Source organism: Fundulus heteroclitus, chromosome 17 (assembly GCF_011125445.2).
Source record: "Fundulus heteroclitus isolate FHET01 chromosome 17, MU-UCD_Fhet_4.1, whole genome shotgun sequence".
NCBI lineage: Eukaryota > Metazoa > Chordata > Actinopteri > Cyprinodontiformes > Fundulidae > Fundulus > Fundulus heteroclitus.
Window position 1 is genome coordinate 24,832,674 of NC_046377.1, and position 17,954 is coordinate 24,850,627.

General features: G+C 44.9%; 1 protein-coding gene across 22 annotated transcripts in view; it reads left to right on the forward strand.

Moving 5' to 3' along the window:
• The first annotated feature begins 1,578 nt into the window (after positions 1 to 1,578).
• The window catches only part of celf2 (cugbp, Elav-like family member 2), a 275,924-nt gene continuing 259,548 nt past the window's right edge, over positions 1,579 to 17,954 (forward strand). For 12 of the 22 annotated variants that reach the window (XM_036148979.1, XM_036148984.1, XM_036148982.1 and 9 more), the window contains exon 1: positions 1,579 to 1,792. In XM_036148979.1, the coding sequence (XP_036004872.1) occupies positions 1,740 to 1,792 (53 nt within the window). In that variant the 5' untranslated portion in view covers positions 1,579 to 1,739. The remainder of the gene's footprint in view (positions 1,793 to 17,954) is intronic. The other 10 variants (XM_036149000.1, XM_036148992.1, XM_036148994.1 and 7 more) reach the window with 2 other exon arrangements.

A 17,954-nucleotide genomic window follows, 5' to 3' on the forward strand; every position in this document is an offset into this window, starting at 1 on the left:
TTCACCTCAAAAGTCATGATTTAATGCACATTTGTTAGAGTCTGATGACAAAGGGACTTCTGTGTTCCAGGCTTCCAGCAGTGTTGCCAGGTCTGCTGATTATCAGCGACTTTGGGCTTGTTGATCTCTACTGTTTACACAGTAGAGGTAATAAAGCTGGTTGCTTGTTTCTTCCACAAGGACTGGCAACACTGGCTTCCAGCCCACACTTTTCCCTAAAATGAAGCTACCAGGGAACAGAGGGATAGAATATGAATTGTTCTCAAACTCTTCCATTGCCGTGTAACAGTTAAAATTGATCCTGAAAAAAAAAAAACGCTCTCCCCTCAAACATGCAGCGCTGCTTACGTTCGTAATGTGCCGTGTGTGGTGCAGCGTCTTTTCTCTGAAGACGTGTGACGCAAACTGAGTGTTAGCTTTCTCAACTATCGGTTTCGGTTTATTAAACAGGTTGGTTTAATATTTTTGATAGTGGAATACAAATATGTTAAGCTAACAATTTGGTTAGCTGTGCCAACTACTGCAAAATAAGGGACAAACAAAAGACATTTGGTCCACTTTAGCTCCCATTCTGAAATCTTTACCAATTGCACCTGCACTGGACAGTTTTAATTCATAAATGATGCACATTAGATACAACAATATTGATATAATTGATATTACAACAATAATTAACCTCAAGAGTCCTGATTTAATGCACGTTTGTTAGAGTCTGATGACAGAGGGAAAGAGGGACTTCTGTGTTCCAGGCTTCCAGCAGTGTTGCCAGGTCCGCTGATTATCAGCGACTTTGGGCTTATGCACTGAACAGAGATTCTTTAGAACTGAGGTTGAGATTTATGAAACTTTGTTTTATTTGATAAAGAACAAACACAGTAAAGTTCTTCGTTTCTTGAAATTAGGACCATTTACAATGAGAACGAGGTATGAAATCCACAAAGTATAGTTTTACCAAGTTATTCAACACTGATTACAAGCTCCTTACAACAAATTCTGAGATTGCTAAGAAAACAAAAATAAGGTGGGGGGGGAGGGGGCACTGACCCAGGGTTCCATTTATGCAAGAACTGCCACTGTTAGGAAAGCAAAACGATGCAGATTTCTAGTTTTCATTAATCTTTTTATATCAGTGTTTTCACATTTTCGTTTAAATAATATTTTGTAAAGAAAACAATGTTAATAGATAAATATTTCCATTATTGGTGTTTGGTGAGGACAACCATTGAGTGGTCTGCCTGTTCACAAGCCATAACCTAAAGTACCTTTAGAGGAAAATAACGGAGCAGAGATAAAGAACATTAGATTTATAAAGCGTGGGCAGGTCACCAAAAACAAAGTGTAGGAGAAAAGCGTTGCTACTTTTATTTAGCACTGACGCGGTGAAGAGCTGCTCTGCCGTAGCGCACGGCTGCCTTTCCTGCGGCAGCTGCCAGCTTCTGAAGGACGGAGCAGAGGAAGCTCTGAGACGCGTCTGCTGAGCGCAGGCTTGGACCAGGAGGGGGCGGAGAGAGAGAGAGAGCGAGAGAGAGAGAGAGGGAGGGAGAGGGAGAGAAGGGAAGGAGAGAGAGCTGTGACAGCGCTCATCAGCCACTGAACAACCAGGACAGCTTGCATCCGAGCGTTTGCTGTCATTCGCAGACGGAGTTTACAGCCTTTGCGCCGCTTTTTTCTTTCGATCGTTTTTCTGCTGCACGCTCCTCCCGCCCTCTGCCGGTGCTGCCAGCCCCAGCCAGCCAACCATGGTTTCTATAATTTCAGACCTGGACCCTCTGAAAAGCTGGAACGTGTTAAGGTAAGCGGCCGGCCGGCCAGTGTCTCCACACCACAGCCTCGTCCTGTGAGCGCGGCGGTGACAGCGGGGGGGGGGGGGGACTGAAGGGTGGGACGCGGGGCGCAGGCGGCGAGGCGGCGGCCGCGGTGCGTAATTACGCACGCTTTGCTCCTTTCCTCCGCTCTGTCCGTCTCATTAACCCTCGCCGTCCTCTCCTCCATTATTCCCAAACTTCTCCCATTTCAGCCTAAAAGTAGGAACTCATTCCCTCCCCCTCCCACCTTGTTCAGCACCCCATCCCACCCCACCCCCCATGCTGATACCCCCCCCCCCTCGCAAAATGTTTCTGAGCTGCCAGAGAAAGTCCGCCCCTCCAGGAATTTATCTTGAAACATTTAGTCATGGCTGATTGCCCGCCGCAGCGCGCTCTTAGACAACATTAATTTTATCTCCAGATAAAAACACGTTCTCCAGCAGCAGCAGCAGCGTTTAGTTCTTGGATCAACACTCGCTCACCTGATTCTCTGTGAAATGCACGAGGTCTAAGGTGAAACATGTCTGTCATGCTGCTGTTAAAGCGAAACCTGCAGATCTCTCTGAATACAGCCGCCGTCATTAAGCATCTCAGCCCATGAATTTAAAGAAGGCCCCCCCATCCCTGAATATTTCAGCCTCTTTGATAAATAAGTCATTTCTCCCCGGACACACTCAGCGGGGACTATCTTCAAATTCTATTTTAGAGAGAAGAGGCAGAGCCCCCAAAGACCCTCTGATTATTCTTCTAATGCTTCCTCTCCTCTCTTTTATCACCCTCCCCCCCCCCCACTGCCCTCCATCCTGCTGTCATTATCCTCAAATCCAAAATAGAAAATGAGAGGAGGGGGGGGGGTTAGTGTTGTCATTCCCAAGCAGGCGCTGATGACCATTCGGACTGAGAAACAGGACAGCTGGAGTGAAGCGCTCTCATAAATAAACTCCTCCGTCCATTTACCTAACGGGGACACGTCTCCTGGTGGCTTCTCTTAACCCACATAATCACTAATTAATAACCAGATACCGGCCTCTCTTTGCTCAACAGGTGCAAAGGTCAGGGAGGAGCTGGAGGTATGAATCCAAATTTGATCTAGGCGGAGAGGAAAGGAAGCAGCAGGAGTATTTACCTCAGCTCTGCTTCATTATTAAACCTTTTCTTTTTCCTCCCAGATTAGATGCAGCAGCAGCTGTCCCTCTGCAAAGACGCCGCGTTTTAATAAAGAGCAGCTCACTGCCCGAGTGTCACCGGCGCTCAGGAGCACCTGAGCGACGTCTCTTTAATGAGACTCACCTCTGCTGCTCTCAGGTCGCTGTTTCTTTTTTTTTTTTGAGTGAAAAAACAAGAACTAACGCTTCCTGAAGTAAACGGCCACAGATATGAGAGAAAAAAGGAATGTTAGAGTAAATGCAGAGAGGAGACTGTGCAACGAATGCACAGCAGCACAATAAAGTGATTAACGCGGCTCTGTGGACTCGTTGTGACGAGTGGGAGAAGGGTGCGTGTGTCAGAGCATCAGCAAGGCGTGTCTGCGCCTCTTCTCGGCTGCTCGCTCCGCCGGGCTGCAGGAACACGAGGCGTGAGGATGAAGTCCTGCTCCGGGGAGAGCGCCGTGCATGTCACAGGCACGCCGTGCAGCTCCGTTATTCCTAATGAAAAGCAGCGTGCATGCTGTATTAACCCCCCCCCCCCACACACACACACACACACACACTCTTGAGGCCTGATTTGTGCTTTTATAAGAAAATCCTCTGGAGATCAGCTGAAACTTTGGCTCTAATTAGAGTCTGAACCGTCCACCTCGCCGCTGCTGCTGCCCGCTCCGTCCTGCAGCTCCAGTCCGCTCAATGCGGACGGTGCAAAGGAGCGGGGGGGGGCTTGGCCTTGGACCCCGCCGTGTTGGTTTTAATTAATCCACTTAAAGAGTTTGTCCGCCTGCGTCGTGTGTCGCTTTATATCCCAGCGGACCAAGAGGAGAGGTGCAAATCCATCTGCCTAATTAGCACGAGCACTGTTTGAATCTTTAAATCCCCTCTGACTGTGTGTGTGTGTGTGTGTGTGTGTGTGTGTGTGTGTGTTCTGTAGCTCAAAGCCAGACCTTTTTACCCTTTTTATGCTTTAGGAGTAGCAGTGAGAAGATGTGGCTGAAAATCTGCTGATTTTCCTCCACTTTCGGCTCCATATTAGGAAAAAGCCTCTTTTGTTGACCAGCGGTGATGATGCCGTTTACACTGACCCACTCACAAAGCCAGTTTTGATTAGGAAAAAAAAAACAAATTTGCACTCTATGAACACATTTGCACCTATTTTGTGCGTTTAAATCGTCTCTCGCTCTCGGCCCAGTTGGTCGGCTGCTGTATTTCCGTCCAGTGAGACGAGGACAGTGTGTGCTGCTGGAATCAGGACTTGACGCACGGTGGACGATGACGCTGGTTCGGTCACATGATCAGCTATTTTCAGGGTTTCTGTTGGGTTCGCTGAAGGATTCGCCCCGTATGCATCCTCCATGTTGTATCTGTAAATCAGACAGCTCCGCTCGTTTGTCTCGTTTCTTTGCCTCAGACGTCACGACCGGGACGGAAGGCGTGTCCACCAATCTCTCGCCGCTTCCCGCGTCCGTCAGTTTGGGCCTTTTTGGAAGAACAATTCAGCATTGAGCGTCTGAGTGACGGAGGCGGAGCGGACCGCCCAGCCATGAAAGAGAGTTCTGAGCGTCTCCGAAGTCTCTGGAATCAGAACGAGATAATTATACGGCTCAGACGAGGGCGCTAGAGACGGGAGGAGAGTGGCGGGAAGGAAGGTGGACGTGGGAAGTCATGGCGGCGAAGGGAAGAGCTCAGATTTTAGGGAGAGAAATATTTAGCAGAAATATCTTTAGATGCATTTCTTCTAAGGAAATCTTTGCATCTCTTCATGTCCACCCATTAGTTTGATGCAGAAACCGTAGAAGTGATGCAGAATGATTTTCCCGTCCCGTGCTGAGTCACCAGGTCGGTTAGAGCGATGCCTTCGCTGGACTCTGCAGCTCCGCTTCCAGCGTTCGTCTCACACTCACAGACTGAGGACATTTTCTGTCTCTTTAATGTTATTTTTGACTAAAACAAGTGTTGTTGCAGGAGCTGCTTTTTTATTTATTTCTGCAGCTGCAGGGATTTCTAACACACTAACACTTGGCTGTGTGTGTGTTTGTGCGTACGGTGGTGTTGCTCATGTTTTCAGGACACAAGTCATCATTTAAATGCTTAACTACAGGCCCATAGCTTTGTTTAATGGCCACGCTGAATGTCGGCTTGATTGGTGAAAATCAATCTTCTGTAACGGAACGTGCATTTTAAAATTATCTCCTTTTTGCATGTTTCCTAATTTGGACTTTTTATTTTTCTATTTTTACACATCATTTGATTTCATTGTCTGCGGCTGTTATTGCCGTCTCTGTTTCCCCTCCCCTGTCTGTTTTTCCTGCGCTCTAATCTTGCCTTTTCTCTCACTTTCCACTCTTCTCTGTCACTCTCTCTCTCTTTGCAGTGGCGTCACCAATGGGGGGGCAGCGGGGACAACCCCCTACCTGCTATAAATTATCTGGTTTAAATTACAACATCTTATTCATTAAAGCATGTTTTATTAATTTTAATTATATATATTTTAATATAGTTTTTTTTAATAAGAATTATTAATTGCTTTTTATAAATAATTTCTAAATAAACTTGCAGAGCATCATTTTTATGTTCCCCTGACCATCAGCATCCTGGGCCCTATTTTAACTAATTTCAACATTTATTTATTGATTGATTAGATGTTTAAAATCATACATATTTGAGTCATTTATTTCATTTTATAACATTTTTCTTTCCTGTTCCAATACTCCATCTCACCAGCCTCCCACCATCTTGTTGAAAAGCTCCTAACATATTGCCAAGATTTCCAATAATTGGCTCCTTCTGTGCATTTTCCCAGTAGCATCAAAAAAAATAATTATATATATATATATATATATATATATATATATATATATATATATATAATATAAAAATAGCACGGTTTTGGTGCGCCATGCGTCCTATCCGTGGTTTTGGTGGCCCCTCTCCTCAGTGGCCCTCAGCTGGCCCCCCCTAGGTGCACCACTGCATCTACATTCTGCTTTCCCACCATTTCCCTCTGCTTTTAGATCCCATTCATTGCCTTTATTTTTCAGCTTTACCCTCTCGCTGGATCTTACAGTCAAGGTTCGACAAACGTGCGCGCTCACACTCCAAACGGCGGCAGTCCAAAGTGACAAATCTGTTTAATAATGCACCGCCTGGAGCGTGGCGCTCTCTCTCTCCTCCACCAGCCGCCTCACACTCCGCGCTACACGTAAACACACACACACACGTTCACACTAATCACTCCCTCCGGCTGTGTTTTAGTGCTTTACTTTGTTATAGTCTGATTCTCAAAGGTACTGCATGAAGCAGCTCTGAACCTGTGAGTGTTTCCCCCAGCGACAAACCAAGCCTTTTTATGTCGTTTGGCTTAACAGACACAAGTGCAGATTTCTTCCTGCTCGCATGGCTGCATTTCTACCACCTCGTCTTTTTGTTTTATTTTCGCTGCAATCATCTCTACCTGTATGTGAACTAAAGGTGGAGGCAGACGAGTATTGTTTGCATAAAAATGAAAATCTGTTTTCTGAGCGACCGAATGGAGTTTTGTGAGAATGAGGGAGAGGAAAAGTGAAACCCGGGCCCTCTGCCCGGCTCAAATCTGGGGGAAAAAAGGCGGAATAATCTCTTTGTGCGTGTCTGAGTGATGGATGCTGGAAGTGAAGCCAGAGGGAAGAAAGGGAAGGTCTGGGATATTGTAGTTGAGTTTTTCCCCTCTTTCTGGCAGGGGTCATGCTGATGGGTCAGAGGGAAGCTGTGCATTCCCTCTGCTGTCTCCCTCCTCCGTTTATTTTATTGCTTCTTCCTTTTTCTGTTTGCAACTTGGTTAAACATAAAAAATCTCTTTAGATGTGGCAGAATGGAGGTGTTTCACGAGGAGTCGGAGGCGATACGATGCAGTTTGCTTCGCTTAAAGGGAAACGTGACCACTTTGCACTCTGCAATAAAAGCGTTTTCTGAAGAAGGCTCGGCGTGAAAAAAAAAAAAAAGGTCACATTCAAAAGATGCCGAATGCCGCTGCAAAAAAAATAACCCAACGTCAGCAGCTTCACTCCAGAAAATCTGTGCTTTCACGCTGCAGAGAGGGGAAACGCAGGGCGGATGAGGAGGAGAGCTAATGAATTATGGGTGGCCTGTGAGCGGGGAGAGATGGGTCCATGCTCCGGCGCTCCTTTCCTCCCTCCTTTGCTCTCTGGGTGACGGAAGTGTCACGCTGCGAGTGTTGCCATGCAGACTGCCACCCGCCACTGTTGCAAAAGAGAGGAAACAAAAGAGGGAATTAAAAACGGCGACAGACGTATGAAAAAAGGGAGGCAGGATTGTTTTTGGGTTGTTTTACATTTGAAGAAAGCGGCTGAGCAGGAAGTAGAGCTGATTGAGTCCAGAGGGCAGGCGGCGGCTCATGAGCAACCAGAACCGGCCCGATGACATTGATACGCTGCGTTTGTGCTGGAGAGAGGGGGAGAGGTGGCAGGTGAAGCAGCAGCCTGGATTTGGTATCTTTTTTTTTTTATTGCTCCCCATTAAATAGACGCACATGCTGTTGAAAATGGAGCAACGCTGCAGGGTGGAGTCCTTGTAGCGGGGATATTTGTGTGATGTAATAACCAGAGCTGATTCTGTCCAGACCAAGTTGTTTGTGCAAAGGAAAGCCCCTTTCACCAGCCACCAAAGAACCGGCCCCATTCCCAACACGGCATGTTACGTTTCCTCCAGCAGAAAAAAACTTCTGCTTTAATATTCTTTTCAAACAGACAGTTTTTAAAGGGCGTTTCTTAAAATTTCACATCTTATATCTGTGCACCTTCTGATTGGCCACCATGTCTCCTCTCTCCCTTCTGAAGTCACAGCCCGACTCGTTAGGTTATCTGGAAACCCACGAGTTTCCCCTGAAGTGTGGCTGAATACATCTGCGTCAGCTCGTCCTCTGCAAGGTTCCTCACAGTTGTGCAGCTTATAAATGTCCCTTTTCTGCAGCACTCATCCAAAATCTTCCTGTTGGCCTGAGTGACGCTGAAGCAAAGATGCAGTTTGCTCTGAACCGTGAAGAAAACAATTCAAGTGAAACCTGCATTCTTGGTCACAGCCAGCAGGGGGCAACGCATAAATGATCATAAACTATTGCTAAAATAATACCCAAAAAAATTTATTAATGAGTTGAAACCTTAGTCGTAATCTATAATAAGGAATATTTAGAACAATCTTTTGTAAAATCGACAGTATAGGACTTAATGCTTTTGGCCGGGTCTTCACTTCTCATTCCTTTGTAATTTATTGCAAACTTGACTTCATATTGTTAGAATTCAACAATTCAATCTACTAAATACTTCTGTTGAAGTAAAAAATAGTTGTTGATGTGATTACAGACTAAAAAATGTGTGTTTTTCAGTTTTGATGCATTCAGGGAACTTTAAAAAATGGACTTGGATCCGGCCTGCTGTCTGATTTTTGCGTCACACGTTTAGACTCCCTGGTCGTGTTATGTTCACGCTAACGTGTGTTTACGTATGCTAACATTAGGGGAGCACTTTATTATTACCTCAGCTTGCACTAATCAGAATAACATGAACACAACCACCATTTTCTTTCATTTATCAACTAATTAATTTAAATTAATGAAAAGTATTCAGTATTGAACTACACTACGTTTCCGTTTTCATATGATTTACTAAGAACTGGTGTTTATTAACTGCTTGAACTGTTTTCTCTGGATGACATTTTAATAATTTAAATATGGATTTAATCTGAAACCCGGTTTATCATCACTTAAAATGAAATTCTTTCTAATCTGAGGCCTTTTCAGCCTTTAATGAATGAATGTGAGTAACCTGGCTTTATAGCTAGCTAGGGGCTTTATCCGCCATGTTTGTGAGCTCTAGACCAATGACGGGGGGGGGGGGGCTGATGGGAGGACCTCTGCAGACTGCAGCCAGGGGGCTCTCTTCACACACAGCTAACAGGAGGAAACCAGCAGAAGCTTTTGTTTAAAAATTTAGGGAAACAAAAAAACAGAAATTGATAAAAGTGACGGTGAATAAATTTAGAGATGCACACAGACCAATCCAGCCGAATGGCATCGATAGCTGCGGCAGTCCTAATTTAGAATAAATATGGGGAAGCTTCATTTCTTTTCAGGTTGCATCTCTTCTTTGATTAATTTATTCACGTCAGGTTTGCTTGTTTTTCTCTTCCAGAATGCCTAATATCTAATTTAGTCAAAGCACTTCACCTTCATTAGCTTCAGCTATATTGTTCTCGCTTAATTTTTTAAGCCCACTGTTGGATTAGTGCGGCATGTGTCAAGAGCTGCTCATGATTATTTAGATCTGTTTCCTGATTTCAACCGTCGTTAACTTCAAAACCAATTTTATCACAAAACACCCAAACTTATGTATTCTTCTAACGTCATTAAAACACTTCAGCTGCTGATTTAGGGCCTTTTTAAAACGTTTTATTCATGAGAACTTTCTTAAACCGTTAGACCAACACTGATTATTCCCAGTTTTTCCCTGTATGTAAAAACTTTTTCAGTAAAATAATTTGATTTTCATGTCCAGTCCTGGTGTATTTTAGATCTTAGGAAGGCTTTTGTCCCTCTATGCGTTTTACCTGGGTTGCTTTTAGGACTCTTTGCCTAAAGCAAGAGTTTTTGTTTGTTTCTTGGCCAAAGTCGAGTTTGTTCTGGGTGGAAAGATCGTGTTCTCTTTGAGGAATCTCCCAATATTTGCCTTTTGCAGATGATGTGGTTGTGTTCGGGTCACTAATAATTTTAAAGCTTTTTCTCAGGAGAAACAAGATTTCTTCACATTCTGGAAGTAAAGCATGACGTAACCCTAAAAGGTCCGGCCATCGTTTTGTGCAGCAGCGCCTGGAAACGTCCAACACAGCAGGATCCAAGCATTTAGTCGTGGGTCTGCTTTCATTTTTACATCATATGATCAACTTCTCTTTGCACTCCAGCAATGTACGTTTTAGCCTTTCACAATTTCCTCTTGGATTTCAAGAAATTCATAATCATCAGCGTCCAGAAAAAGGAAGTAAAACCTGCACCTCGTTTCTATCAAAGCTTTCTTTCATTTGGTCACATTTAAGAAAATGACTTTTATTTTGGTAGGTTATGTAGAATTTATCAAATGTTCCTTAATGTTTTCATACTGTTCTGCTGTTACTTACAGTGAAACCTCAGAGCACTAAAGCAGAAAATCTCTGCTATTTTTACATAAAACAAGCGGGCCATATTTACAACATTGTTAATTTTTGCTTCTGTCGGATTAAACTGAGCTAAAACCTGGATGAAGGTCCATCTTTAGGAGAGTAGCACAGTACTGGAACCGTGCATGTTAGAAGAAATAGTAGAATAGGTTTGATAAGAAGCTTTTTGTTGAAAAGCTGATTTATTTATTTTTTTAGGGTTTAAAACTCAAAACCTGAAAACTAAATGCGTGAATTAGAGCAGGACGTTAAGCTATTTTATTGTTTATTGCTGTTTGCAAATATCAATTTACAAGCTTTGAAACCAAAACTTCTGTTTATGAGTGTAAACTTGGTAAATTTCTCTTTGCTTCTCTTTGTGACATGAGATCTACCCTCAATCTGCACTCCATCTTGAACCAATGCTTAATATCAGATACTAATAATCATAACTGGAAAAATTTGGTGTCCATGTTTCCAATTAGTAATATTAGTTACAGAGATAAAGTCATACAAATGTGTTAATGTTATATACATTTCATTTTATTGTGTTTTATTCAGAACACACCCAGTTTTTTCTTTATTTACCGTATATTTTGGACTATAAGGGGCAGCAGATTAAAGGCGCATTAATCTTCTTCCTAAGTGTGTAATATCATTCCACGTTCACAGCTCTCTATCGTCTCTGTGGGGAGGACAGAGTAGCTGGACTACACTGCCCTGTTTCTAACATAATGCAAAAATAAACTTAACTTTTATATAGAATTAACTTACTAGGTTTATTGTTGCACTTCTAGTTCAGACATTACAGTCAGGCAGTCTGGTAGACAGCTCAGGGGTCCTCAGGTAGTGACACAGAGTACCGTAATGCTCCTAATATCCATTGAGCGGAGCGGCTTCGTTGGTAACAAAAGTCATACTTACACATTTTAACAGATTTATGAGAACATTGTACCAAATAAAATCAGTCAGTAAGCACAACTTGAATCAGATATAAGGCGCACCATAAATTTTGGACAAGATCTCAGGATTTTAAGTGCGCCTTATAGTCCAGAAAATACGGCATATGAGCTTTTAAAATGTGACCGATTCTGACCCGTGATGAAATCCTTTAGATAATTGTTTATGGTCATCGTTTCTTTACTGGATAAATTACTGGAACTTGTCAAATTACCATGAAATGCCTGAGAGAACGAATGGAGGGAGGGACAGAATGACCAGGAGTCCTTGGTAGCGTGCCTAGCATCATGAACTGGGTTCTGCCAAAAAAAAAAAATCCCGATACGGACTCTCTGCCCAGGATGCGTCACAATCACTTTTCATCAAACTAATTATCTCTCAACTTATTCTCACAAATTAAAGGTTGGATTTCCCAAAGTTTCCCCTGTGAGATGACGCTGCTGCAGCTAAAAAAGAATTTATCTGAAAACATTCTTCATCTTTATTATTAAAAGCTGTCCAATGAGTGGACCAGATTTCTATCTGATCCCAGATCTGCCTCCTGGTCCGATTAATAAATCCTCCTCTCATAGCTGTCCTTGCAGGCTGTGCTATATTTATATTCACGGTGGATTCTAATTTTAATCTCTGTTGCTATTTGGCTGTGTCCCGTCTGCTGGGTAAAAAGCGTCTGTTTTAAACAAAGCACGCTGACATGTTTTTCCCTGAGTTTTCCTGTTTGATACGGAGCCGGTGTTGCTGTGGTTACAGACTTTTTAACGGGCGCCGTATGCGCTGAAAGCCCCACTGACTGCCAGTGAAAAACATGAAACGTGTTCCTCTGACTCTGCTGCAGTCGTGTTTTCTTTGTGTGTCAGGAAGCAGAAGAGCACTTGTCTGCGCCACTTTGTCATCGAGAGGATTTACCTGATAGCGGGTTATTTTTGGGTTGCCACTGATACTAATATCTTGTACTACAACTCTCTATCTTTGAAATGAAATTGCTTTCAGGTCAAAATGTCTTTGTGTGTTTTTTTTTTTTTTCCTACTCTGAGGAAACATTTGAGAACTTATGTCGGCGTCGTCTGAGTCAAACTCTCAATTAAAACCCAAAGGTTTGCAGCACAATAAATATTAATATTAATATTAAATATTAATCTGTCCTTTTGTGACAAAAATAAATACACGGAGAGTTAACACTAGGAGAGCAGCGGGTGGCAACTGTATAGCAGAGGGGCGCAAAACCACTTTTGGACAGTCAAGTTTCTCAGTGATAGGGATCCGTCTTTAGAATGATTTACCAACGGAAATAAAAATAGAAACTGACCTGAAAACATTTAATAGAAAGGTGAAACATTGGCTGAAAGAAAATCAAATATGTGAACATTGAGTCATTATGATTATGTTGGATGAGAGGTGTTGTTTTGTGTAATGTTGTTAGGATTGTGTAAAATGTTAATGGTTGTCTTTTATAATGTATTTTATATATGATTGTGCAATGTGAGCTACGTTTTAGGAAAATTTATTTTATAAAGGCCTGACTGGGGACTGGGGTTGCAAAATTAGCCTATAGGCTAGAAACCTTTCATGCAACACATCTACACATTTTGTTATGGCTCTGCCTATTACAATTATGAATGTAATAATGTGCGCTGCATTGTCCCTGATAAATAAATTAATCAAAAAAAAATGGTTACATGATTAAATACACTGCTCATAAAACGGAATAAACACATCAGCTCTTAAGTGAAATAAATAATCCTGCTGGACATCCATCCTGATGTGGACTGGCTTCAGTGTCAGGAACAGAAAGGAGCCTCATCATTTGGTGAAAAGGAAAACTATCAACCCACAGAGCGGTTATTCCAACGTCATGGAGAAACTGAACCAGTGAAGCTTCAGGCTGCTCCAGTTTTCTGAAACATCAGCAGCTCAGACCCAGGACCCACTGCACCAGTGAAGGTCCACCACCAGGTCTAAGGATTTCCCCCCCCGTCTGTTCGTCCCTCCGTGGAGATGCCTCCCCAGACCAACACCGACCCTCCAGAACAACGTTGCTGCAGCAGAACATTCACCAGAGCTTCTCCAGACCCTTTCATGTCTGCAGCCTGAGCTCAGAGCCAACCTGCTCTCATCTGTGAGAAGAACAGCTTCCAGTACCGAGCCGCTCTAGTGTCCACGGAGCTCCACTATGTGCTGGGCAGTGAGAACTTGAGTTCTGGAGGACGTTGAGCTCTCAGGCTGCCCTGGTAAAGTCTGTTTCCACGGTTTGGTCAGACATTCATGCCAGGAGGTCACTTTGTAGGACTCATCCTGTTCCTCCTTGCACAGAGGAACAGATACGGGTCCTGCTGATGGGTTAGGTCCTGTCCGGTACCGAACATTTACCTCACAGGATCAGCTGGATCGTCCCATAATGCATAGAACGTCTCCAGACCACATGTAACAAAGGCAACACGAGTCAACGTGACAGAACAATTACAGCCTGCCGCTAGCAACACATTCCTACAAACCTCTCCTGTGTCGTCTAGATGTGAGGTCCATGCCCGGTTACAACCTCTGCCTCCTGTTTATTCAATTCAATTTTATTTATATAGTGCCAAAACATGAAACATGTCATCTCAAGGCACTTTACAAAATCAAGTTCAATCATATTATACAGATTGGGTCAGATTATACAGATTGGTCAAAAATGTCCTATATAAGGAAACCAGTTGATTGCATCAAAGTCCCGACAAGCAGCATTCACTCCTGGGGAACCGTAGAGCCACAGGAAGAGTCGTCTGCATTGTACATGGCTTTGCTGCAATCCCTCATACTGAGCAAGCATGAAGCGACAGTGGGAAGAAAAACTCCCCATTAACGGGAAGGAAAAACCTCCGGCAGAACCGGGCTCAGTATGAACGGTCATCTGCCTCGACCGACTGGGGTTACAGAAGACAGAACAGAGACACAACAAGAGAGACAAAAAAGCACAGAAGCACACATTGATCTAGTAATCTGTTCTACATTAGATGGCAGTAGCGGGTGAGCCGTCTTCTCTGGATGATGTCACAGTTAACAGAACGCCAGACCAGGTGTACCTACTATGAAGAAAAAGAGAGAGAGCAAAAAGTTAAAAGCTGAAATGACGACAGTCATTTCAATGTAATACAATGCAAAACTGGAGAACAGTAGAAATCAGTAGAGAGAGAAAATTAGACCCTGATGTCCTCTAGCAGCCTAGGCCTATCACATTCCTGAAAACCTCTCCTATGTTGTCTAGATGTGAGCTCCATGCCCGGTTACAACCTCTACCTCCTGTTTATTATAGCCGTTAAAGGTTTTGGCACAAACCCATGACATGACGTGTTTGAGTCCGGTCCTCCCTGCCGTACATCAACCGGTCCTGAATCAGGACTGACTGAATAGTGAAACCTGATCTGTGAGCTGTTCCTCCTGCGTATGTCTCCTGGTCATACATGCTGAACGTGCAGCCGACCGGTTCCGCCACGGCAACATAATGACTACATTTCATCTGCCCCCCCCTCGACGTGGCGCTCTGGAAGACGACGGTAATTTGGATGAGATGTTTTCAGGCCTTGGGGTCTCTCCCCTCACTCGCTGACAGTCCCCCGGTGCACTGCTACATTAAAGCGAGTCTGAAGCGTGAACGTATGGCCGGCTATTAAATTGCAATCGCACACAGAAGAGCAATTTTATAGACGAACACATTTCAGCTTAATAGCTCTCGGAGTAGAGTCGTCCAAATATGACATTTTAAATGAAGGCCCTCGGAGCACCGGCGTCTATTAAAACCTTTTACTGAAATCTCTCCATTTGTCAGTTTTTCATTTGATGAGGGCGAGGATGAAATCTGGATTGTAACCTGAAATTCTCAGCTTAGTTTTTGGATCATGAGTTAAACTGAGGGCCAGGGGTGTTTGGCCTCCTCTAATAGTGTCACAGAGTCATGCACGGTTAACCTGCTGGTACAGCTCACTGGTTGATGATGAGGTTACATGCTGCAGCATCTTAGCTCCTTCGTAGGGGGGGACCCTGCCCGCCGGCTCTGTCCTGAGATCATTAGAACCTTTAGCCCCTTAATGGCTGCTCGAGGGTGGAGTTAAAGTGATCAGCCGAGTCCCCCACCACCCTGCCACATTAATTTCGAGTGCTGCTCGTATCCTCAGCCCCTAGCTCTCCGTCTCCCAGCCCCTGTACCTTCCTCAATCATCACCTTTGTGCACCCAGCCCAATCTCCACGTTCCTTTGGCTCATTTTGAGTGGTAATTGGACAGGGGTTCCCGTGGGATGTTCGTCGGCACGCCCCGGCGCCTGGCGCAGCATCTCCAGAGTGGAAACACACAGGGCCATGGTCGATAAGCACTGCTCACTGTCCAACATTCTCTACTCCACTGGCTTTCAAAGGGCAGAGAGACCCGGGCCCCTGAGTGGCATGCAAAACTGCCGGCTGCCCGTGTTGACGTCACTGCAAAGAAGTTAAGGTGGTCTGACCTCTGCAGTACAGCAACGTTCTCTGCCGGTTACGTCTGTCACTACTTACTGCATTCAACCAAAACAAGACTAAGAGCCTTAAAGGTATGGCTGCATAAGGAAAACATGCACATTATCATTTTTATGAATTTGTTGTAAGGACGATATCAGATATTTTCTGACTCCTCTCTTTATAGTATTTCAATCATCAATATTTTACAATTGATGACACTTCGACACAACGTAAAGGAGTCGGTGTATATTTTGTGGAACAGTAAACATGGCCATTAACGTCTAACCTGCTGGTAGCCTGGCAGTGGTCCAGTTACTGGTCTGCATGGCTGCCGTCCCAGGAGGAAGGAAGAAGGAAGCCTCTTCTAAAGACGATGCACAAGAAAAGCCCACAAACTGTTTCCTGAGGCCAGCAGACGGAGGACATGGATCACTGGAACCAAACCCTGTGGTATGATTAGACCAGGATAGACGTATTTGGTTCAGATGGTGCCAAGGATGCGTGGCAGCAACCAGGTGAGTCAAGCATGGTGGTGGGAGTATCATGGTGTGGGGCTGCATGAGGGCTGCTGGCTGTGGGGAGCCACGGTTCACTGATGGAACCATGAAAGGCCAAGAAATACTGCAGCATACCGAGGCAGAGGATGATCCCCCTCCCTTCACTCACTGGGCTGCAGGGCAGGACTCCAGTACGATTACGCCCCCAAACACACCTCTGCCTGGCTAAAGAGTCTGAGGGTAGAGGTGCCGGACCACCCCAGCATGTCTCCAGACCTAAACCTTATCGAGTCCTCAGGTGGAGGATCGCAACACCAAAAAATGGCCGCGTGTTGAGTTATTTTGGGGGACAGTAACTTTAACAAAAGCAAATATTTGTGCATTACAACATAATTTGTCTTCAGCACTTAACCCATCCCTTAGGGAGCGGTGGGCAGCACCCAGGGAGCAACCTGAGGCTGAGGGTCTTGCTCAGGGACCCATTGTGGCAGTCTGCAGGGTACGAACCGGGTGCTTGCAGCCTTTTCCGAGTGCAAGCGTGTTATACCAGCTGTTGCACACCTTATTTATACGGTATCAAGGTGTTGTTCCATGAAAGGATAAGACAAAATATCGAACAAAATGTGAGGTGTGTGCTCACATTTGTGAACTGTGTTTTTGTGATTTCAGTCTTCCCAGTATACATTGAAATCAGGCTTTGTAGACTGGGGGAGTATAAGAGTCTATAAACTTAACCAGTACTATTTGTGCACTTCAAAAATCTTCCCGCTATGGCAGACTTACAAGCTGAAAGACATTGTTTCCTTTTTGTGATTTCCCCAAAAGCCAAGCAGAGGTTACAGCGAACATGTGGAAGAACGCTCTCTGGTCTGAGGAGGCAGACATTGAATGTTTTGGTCTGCATTCAAAACCCAACATTGCAGACTATCCTTAACACGCAAGTCCTACAGGGAAACAGGGTAGCAGCATCATCACGCTGTGAGGATGCCGTTCTTCAGCGCTGATTGGATGCTATTTAGCTTGTATACACAAGTGTTGGAATGGCCTAGTCAAAGTCCACACCCAAATCAAAGAACCTGCAGATGCTGTTGATCTAATCTGACTGAGTTGCAGCTGCTTTTCACAACCAAGATGGTCAAATGTGTAGATATTTAAAGATAGCCGAGGTAAACCCCAACAGATCTGCAGCTGGACCTGCAGAGAAAGGTACTTCAGGACGTGCTAGGACTAGACATGCTAGGTCCAGACATGCTAGGACCAGACGTGTTAGAACCAGACGTGCTAGGACTAGACGTGCTAGGACCAGACGTGCTAGGTCCAGACGTGCTAGGTCCAGACATGCTAGGTCCAGACGTGCTAGGACCAGACGTGCTAGGTCCAGACGTGCTAGGACCAGACATGCTAGGTCCAGACGTGTTAGAACCAGACGTGCTAGGTCCAGATGGGCTAGGACCAGATGTGCTAGGACCAGACGTGCTAGGTCCAGACGTGCTAGGTCCAGACGTGCTAGGACCAGACGTGCTAGGTCCAGACGTGCTAGGACCAGACATGCTAGGTCCAGACGTGTTAGAACCAGACGTGCTAGGTCCAGATGGGCTAGGACCAGATGTGCTAGGACCAGACGTGCTAGGTCCAGACGTGCTAGGTCCAGACGTGCTAGGACCAGACGTGCTAGGTCCAGACGTGCTAGGACCAGACATGCTAGGACCAGACGTGCTAGGACCAGACGTGCTAGGACCAGACGTGCTAGGTCCAGACGTGCTAGGTCCAGACGTGCTAGGTCCAGACGTGTTAGACCCAGACGTGCTAGGACCAGACGTGCTAGGACCAGACGTGCTAGGTCCAGACGTGCTAGGACCAGACGTGCTAGGTCCAGACGTGCTAGGTCCAGACG